This window comes from Sardina pilchardus, chromosome 6, assembly GCF_963854185.1.
Source record: "Sardina pilchardus chromosome 6, fSarPil1.1, whole genome shotgun sequence".
NCBI lineage: Eukaryota > Metazoa > Chordata > Actinopteri > Clupeiformes > Clupeidae > Sardina > Sardina pilchardus.
The window spans coordinates 18734159-18741658 of NC_084999.1; the positions used below are offsets into that span (position 1 = coordinate 18734159).

A 7500-nucleotide genomic window follows, 5' to 3' on the forward strand; every position below is an offset into this window, starting at 1 on the left:
CATAGCAAACACACACACACACACACACACACACACACACACACACACACACACACACACACACACTCACACACACTAATAAATAGTATTTCCAGTGCAACTTGAGGAGCTTTTAGGATGCACGTTTTTCAACATCATTATTCTAATTTGAGCCGAACCCTGTTTAAATAATACAAACTAAAACAGTTGGAGACGGTGTGGAAATATTAGACTAATTTCAACTAAAGCAAACCTAATTTTAAGGCAGTGATTTGATAAAATCCTACTAAATGCATTCGTTTTGCTGTTGCCTGCTAGAGGGAGAGGCACCAGGAAAAATAATCAAGCTTTTCATTCAAATGGAATCGCTCTCGAAGGACACGGACGTGCAGCAAGGCTGAAGTCCCAAGAGAGAGGAGCGGGAAAAAATGATGGATTGGCTAAAGAGACAGAAACAGACAGATAGAGAGAGAGAAAGAGAGAGAGAAAGAGAGAGTAGAGAGAAAGAGTTTGAATTTGAGGAAGATGTCAGGCAATGGTGGGTTGTGGAAGGATGTGCGAGAAGAAGAAATGGATCCAAAATATTTGCAGCGAGAGAGAGCGAGAGAGAGAGAGAAAGAGAGAGAAAGGTGACAGGTAAGATGACAGAGTGCTAAAGACAGGTATAGAAAAACAAGACGTTGGGAAGAGTTGTTGTAGGAGGTGAGAGACTGAGAGGAGGGGTAATGAAAGATGAAAAGAGATCAATGAGAGAGGGCCTGCAGCTAATGGATACATGTGCTATCCGCCATGGCGCGAGGCTAAGTCTGTTAGCAACCTGCGGTGTTTACAGTAGCCTAAGTTAGCACCCATGTCGCCTTTGGTTTGTAGATACAAACTGACAGTATCTGAGACATGTTATCATCTGCAATTCTAGTGCTCTCACAGCCGATGTGGATTGCCATTTTTTTCCTCACAGCCGATGTGGATTGCCATGTTTTTCATTTGTTTGAGACCGCAAACAAACAGCCTGGTGATATTGCTATGTAGGATGTCAAACAATTACATGCTCTAGCCTGGCAGAGATACAGTATGCTGCATTCCTTTGTGTACACATAGGGAGAGATTGTTGTGTCCTGTTTTAATAAGAGTGCGTGTTCCAAAACTAGATGCGGGGTTGAATGAAATGTGCCCGTGACTGGCATTTTTACCTCACCAGGAAATACAGAACTGCCACTGCTGATGGCATTGTTGTCAGCGTACTGTAGGGTGATCGTTTGTCTGGCTTTCATCTGAACACCCTAACAAAAAATATAATAATATCATATCTATAGTGTTCCCATAGTTAGTACAGTCTCAATGTGCTTCTAGAGTATGTCTCAAAATGCTATAAGATTCCTTGAGAGTTCTTTGTTGAACCCTGTGACTGGGTTGGATGTGTCCTTCTTCTTGACATGTGCTATACAACAGTGAACAATGCTGGCGAGGCCATTACATTGAACACAATGCGCAGCCTAGCCTACAATAGCCTACACCACATGGTTTTGGAGCACCATATAGGCTTCACTCAGCACTTAAGACAACCCCACTGACCCCCTTCGGGGAAGCAACTAAACAAAATCTGTGTGGTGTCTGGCTTTTTAGCCCCTTTGTCCTCCTTGTCAGAGCCTTGTCGATGGTCACCCTGTTAGAGTCGCAAGTGTTTGGATCCTGTGGTTGTCCTGTCAGACGGAACTTTTGATTGTTGCTCCATTATAAGTCAAAAGAGATAGGTATTTTTGAGTGAATTTTTGAGTTTCTGAATCTCTTTAGATCAAGACTCAGCAATGACACATAACTACAGTTTTGCCTTCTGGCTCTGTGAACTGCTAATTATGACTGCCCGCACAGTGCAAATATAGACTTCTATTTGGCTGTCACCAAAGACTATTTTGTTTGTTGTTACAGACTTGTCTTAGTGAGGTAGTGCACACAAGTTTGTCATAATACTGTATATGAATGAGTGTGGTTTTAGAAAACATATTCAGGGATGTAGTGGAGGCTAAACACAAGTAAAAACTGTTCATACACCTCTTATTAGAGTTTATCCACCTCTCAAAAGAATTAATTCACCAATTGCAACTTTTAACATTCAAAAATAACACTGTGTTATCCACATTCACAATGTGTGCACTCATCAACACACTAGGAACCATTTATGCACTGGTATTGATATAAACATTAGACAATAACCTCCACCGTCATCAAACACGTTCTGAATGCCTTTTTGAAAAATCCGATACCACATGGCACAGTCCACCTCACCCAGATCACATAATTCATAGCTTACCCACCTCTTCTTTTACCACTACATCCCACACATATTGGTGTACACAGTATGAGTATTTTGTGAAATGGACATGTATGCATATACAGTACTGTCCATACATAAGTGAACATTTGAGAAGAGCGCATGCAAGACTTGCTTTTAAGAAGGAGTTGCAGAAGTAGAGGTTGGATAGAAGTGACTTATTTTGTGACTTACATGCTCCATTGTGTTGAAGTCATATTATGTGCTAATAACGTTATGCGGTACATCTTTAGTTGTAAAATAGCATCTGTCTTTGAGCTACACTTTGGAGCCTCCAGTTTAAAGGTAAGTGGTTCGAGCTAAACATACAGCTTTTTAAAGTTGGCATCTGTGCCAGCCAGCGTCTCCGTGGGTTATTAGACTTCCTCCCCGGCAGCCATTTTAACAGGAGCTCATTTCCATTACTCCAGGTTAGCATGGTGAAATAGTAAGCGTCGCGTTAGCTATAGCCTGTAGCAAATTACATTATTTTGGCCAAAGTTTCGTCACGTCGGAACGGAAGTGCTTATTTTACCGGCGTCTGGTCCAGCATCCGCAACCACACACATAAAAGATCCTTTAGAATGATGCAGTGCTGCGCCGTGTTCCACCACACTGATCAGAGAGCTGGCGTTTCTGTCAGGGTACAGGGGAGGAGAGTGTTTCATTCTTTTCATTCTCATTCTGTCCATCTCTCTCTCTCTCTCTCTGTCTCTCACTCTCTGTGTGTTTGTTTTGTGTGTGTGTGTGTGTGTGTGTGTGTGTGTGTGTGTGTGTGTGTGTGTGTGTGTGTGTGTGTGTCTGAGAGAGAGAGAAGGAATTCCGGCGCAGTAGCTGGAGCCTGGAGGCAAGGGAGTGTGATGATTCAGTGAGGTGGAGTGTTTGTTACACTGCAGCCTGTGCAACCAAGTGCAGCAAGTGGGGTTGCTATTGGAAACCAGAGTGCATATTGTCCAACCCTTCTCTCTTCCTCTGTCTCTCTCTCTTCTCTTCCTCTCACCCACCCCCCCCCACACACACACACACTCGTTTCTCTCTCCCCCCATGTTAAAGTAGAGATCTTTTAAGAGAAGCATTCAAATCTTAACAAACGTGGGTTGTTCATTCCCTAGGTGTTAGGTCGTAATTTTAGCTTTACGCAATGGCTTCAAGTTACGGTATTCACTGTGAGGGAAAGCTGAAGCATTTGTTGTGCGTGAGTTTTATGTGTTTAAGTGTGTGCGGCACTGTGTGTGTGTGTGTGTGTGTGTGTGTGTGTGTGTATTTAAGTGTGTGTTTAAGTCAAATGTGCATGTTCACGTTCACAATGTGTTCACAAAGTGCACACGTGCGTAGGTGTATGCTCATTGACTGCGTTTTCACATCAGCGGTGAACACCTCCTGGCAAGCAGAGATGTCGCTCACTTCGCCCCCCCCCCCCCCCCCCCCCCCCCCATAGTGTAGCTCCAAAGTGCCACAGTGTCTGGGAGTCTTGAGAGTTGGGTGGGCAGAGAAGGAGGAGGGGGAGGATGATTGATTTTGACCTCTGCAAGCCGCCCTTGTCCTTGACAGCTCGAGTCAAACAGCATCTTGGAAATGCAAAATGTCCTTGTTGTGTTTTTTTTTTACACTCTGGGAACGCTCCTCTCGCTAGCGACTTGCGCCGAGTGCCACGGCTAGCAAACAAGTCGACAAACAAGGTGGGAAATGGCTTAATGGCACAACGAGGGTGTGACTGTGGGAAGTGGAGGAGTGTCAGGCTTTTCATGAGCTATACTTAGACAAAAAAAAGTCAAAGTCTTCCTCCTTTTCCCTTTTGAAAAGACTTGACATTGGTTTCCTGTTTGTTTAGGCTGACAGACACATTCTTTTGTTCGAGATATATTTTCGTTCTCTCTGTTGTCATGGATGGCATTGATGTGGGTGAACAGAAGCCGAACTGGCATCGGAGCTGCCTGCAAGTTACATTAATGGCTAGTTTGCCCTTTACATTGATTTTGTTGACATTGATTTGGTTGAGAAGCAAAGGTATATTTCCCTGTGATGTGCTAGAACATTTCCCAGTGTTGTCTGTTTGTGCCTCTCAGGCAAATAAACAAACAACTTTGTTTTCCTATTTAACAAACTAATATGGAGCCGGTGAAATTAGCACATATATGAAAGAAAAGAATAATTAAAAAAACTTTAGTACAGTAAGTTCAGCGTACAGTAATTTATGTAATATCCCATTGTCTACTTTATCTGGGGCAGTGGTGTCTTGTTTAATGAGGCTTTTCTAAAAGTTTCTGTCTTTGATCAACAGCCTATTTCGACTTTGGGAATCGCTTCGCCGTGTATGACAAATGGCCAACTTCAATTTCAAAAGAACCAAACAGACCCCAAGGATGAGTCAGAGCCAGTTCCAGACTCCCATACAATAGACTAGAGGGCTGCTCTCACACATATAACCACAGAGGGCTCATCAGATAATGAAACAAAGGCACTGAAGGAAGCTCTTTGGCATTGGATTGAGACACGCTCTCTCGGCCCGCCTGGCGCTTTTTGGCGTGCTGAGGGGTAGAGTGTCATGCATAAACATATGTATGTTCTCATTCTCTCTGGCGGAAATGAATTGATCAAAGCGCAATTGAATTGGAGGCTTGACACCTGATGCCCCCCACGCACGTCTTCCAGCGGCAACGGGAGCACAATATTGACTGTTGGTATGTGTGTGTGTGTGTGTGTGTGTGTGCGTGCATATGCATGCATGCATGCGCACGCGCGTGTGTGTGTGCGTGTGTGCGTATGTGCACATACAGTACATGCGTGCATATGTGCGTGCGTGTATCTGTGTGTGTGTGTGTGTGTGTGTGTGTGTGTGTGTGTGTGTGTGTGTGTGTGTGTGTGTGTGTGTGTGTGTGTGTGTGTGTGTGTGCGTGTGCGTGTGCGTGCGTGTGCGCGCGCGCGTGCGTGCGTGCGTGTGTGCGTGCGTGCGTGTGTGTGCGTGCGTGCATGTGTGTGTGTTGATCTAAGTAATGAGTATGTGTTTTTGCAGCTGTTGGCTCGTATCAGCTTATGGTAAACACTCATAAAAAGAAAACGCTTATTACCCGGGCCAGTTAAAAAGGTTGGGAGAGTTTATTAGACTGAACCAGATGCGGAGACATCAAATGGAATCAATGGGAGAATGGGCCTGAATAATTGAAATTGAAGAATGCATAATGCTCTTTTATTCCACTTAGAGAGAAGCCTCCCAAAGTGATGGAAGTTACAAAGCTGACTTTCCCCCCACATCCCCGAAGCAAAGGTCTGGCAAAGTGAAATATTGAAGAAGAAGAGAGCAAGGGAGAGAGAGAAGAAAAGAATTAGAATGACGCAGAGAGAAGCCAGACTATATCTCTGACCTTTTGTTTTATAGTATCTCGAGTTCTCTGTCTTAACCAGGTCAGGACAGTGGCTGACAAAGACAAAGGCAGTGGTACTTTGGGAGTAAAAAATGGGTTCACACCAGAAAAGACAAAAGTGCATCAAACGTTGTGTGTTATTCAGTATTAACGATAATAGAATTATATTTGATTGAGGTTACCATGAGAACAGGGTTGGAGCTACACTTGATATGTGTTGGTACTTGACAAATAGTTTTGTCTGGAAAACAGCCATGCCCAAAAAAACAAAAACGAAATCTTATCAACTTTGATGAAAGCAAGCCTCAGTGAACCTCAGTGAGGGTTAGTTTTAAGACTCTGAGAGACAACATCGATAATTTACTTGTTTAACTTACCCTTCAACATATACCATTCAGCATATTGACTTACTAAGTCAATATTAAGCATTGTGACACGTCGCTTGTGGCACATTTCACTTTTTCCAATCCTCGCACAAATTTGTACTTTTTCAAAACGGTATTTACTGAATTTTCCACTTTTTCTCTGCTCTCTCCCCTTTACACTTTTTTCCCCTTTATTTTATTTTCCTCTTTGTTCTCACAACAACTGACAAAGGTTGCATCAGACGTATTCCTTTTCAATGCTCACCTCTGTTCTATCCTACTCTCCCCAAAGAATCATCTCATATTCCTCTGAATCCTCCTCTCTTTCTTTGACTTGATGATGACTCAAGCTTTTCTCTCTCCCTCTCTTCCTCTCTCTCTACCCCTCTCTCTCAGCTCTTACCCCTGGTGCTAGTTGTTTGTGTTGTACAGCTCTTGAGGGCCCCTTTGTCACTGCCTCTCTTTCTCTCTCTCTCTCTCTCTCTCTCTCTCTCTCTCTCTCTCTCTCTCTCTCTCTCTCAAAAAATCTGTCTCTCAGTTCCCTGCGGAGGGGTTCTGACGGCGCGCCGTGGGACCATCCTGTCTCCCGGATACCCGGATCCCTATGACAACTATCTCAACTGTGCTTGGAAGGTCTTCGTGCCAGAGGGTGCAGGGATTCAAGTGAGGAAACCGTCTCAGAATGTTTTTTTTGGCCCCCCCCCCCCCCCCCCCAGCCCAAAAAAATTAAATAATACTAGATATATAAAAAAAAAAGTTTCTTACCATGCTTCAGAGCTCCGGGTAGCTCTCTGGAGCGCACTCAATTATTGAAAGGCAAATATTTAATTTCACCGAGACTATATTTTGCATGGAACAAGGGGAGGGGGGGGGGCAATGCCACAGGTCTCTCTTCTGGTCCTCAGTGCTGTGGAACATTGTCTCAGCCCGCACCTCTGGATTAAGAGTGTGACGCTTGACAAGATCACTGTTGACAGCTTGTGTCAGTCTTGGAGAAGCTCAAGTGTGCCTCAGAGCACTGCCTCTGTCTGCCCCTCATCCCCCCCATCACCCCCCACTCCCCACCCCCTACCCTGCCTGTCCCTGCTCTCCCCAGCCAATACCCCTTAAACAGTTGAATACATTTGAATGACACTATCAATTTTCGGGGATTTTAACACTTAATGCTGCGCCGGCTGTTTTTGTCTCTCCTGAATATTTAGATCACAGTTGTGAGTTTTGCCACCGAGCACAACTGGGACACGCTGGAATTCTACGATGGCGTTGACAGCGACGCACCAAGGCTGGGAAGTTATTCAGGTACCTGTTTCTTTTCCGTTTTAGTTTTTTTTTATTTTTGCGCTTTTTAGTCTCAAGTGCTGTCTGTCGTTTTTTCCCCCCCCTTGTTTCCGTGTCGTCACGGAGTCAGTGCTTCCATCCCAGCCAGCTCATGGCGCAGCCAACGACGGGGGGGGGGGAGCAGACCGCCTGTTTTCTCCGTCTGTGT

At 44.5% G+C, this 7500-nt stretch overlaps 1 protein-coding gene across 1 annotated transcript in view; it reads left to right on the forward strand.

The window, feature by feature from the left end:
* csmd3a (CUB and Sushi multiple domains 3a) overlaps positions 1-7500 on the forward strand; it is a 191899-nt gene that overhangs the window by 107964 nt on the left and 76435 nt on the right. The window contains exons 35-36 of the mRNA XM_062539706.1: positions 6553-6677; positions 7217-7313. Coding sequence (XP_062395690.1) covers positions 6553-6677; positions 7217-7313 — 222 coding nt within the window. The remainder of the gene's footprint in view (positions 1-6552; positions 6678-7216; positions 7314-7500) is intronic.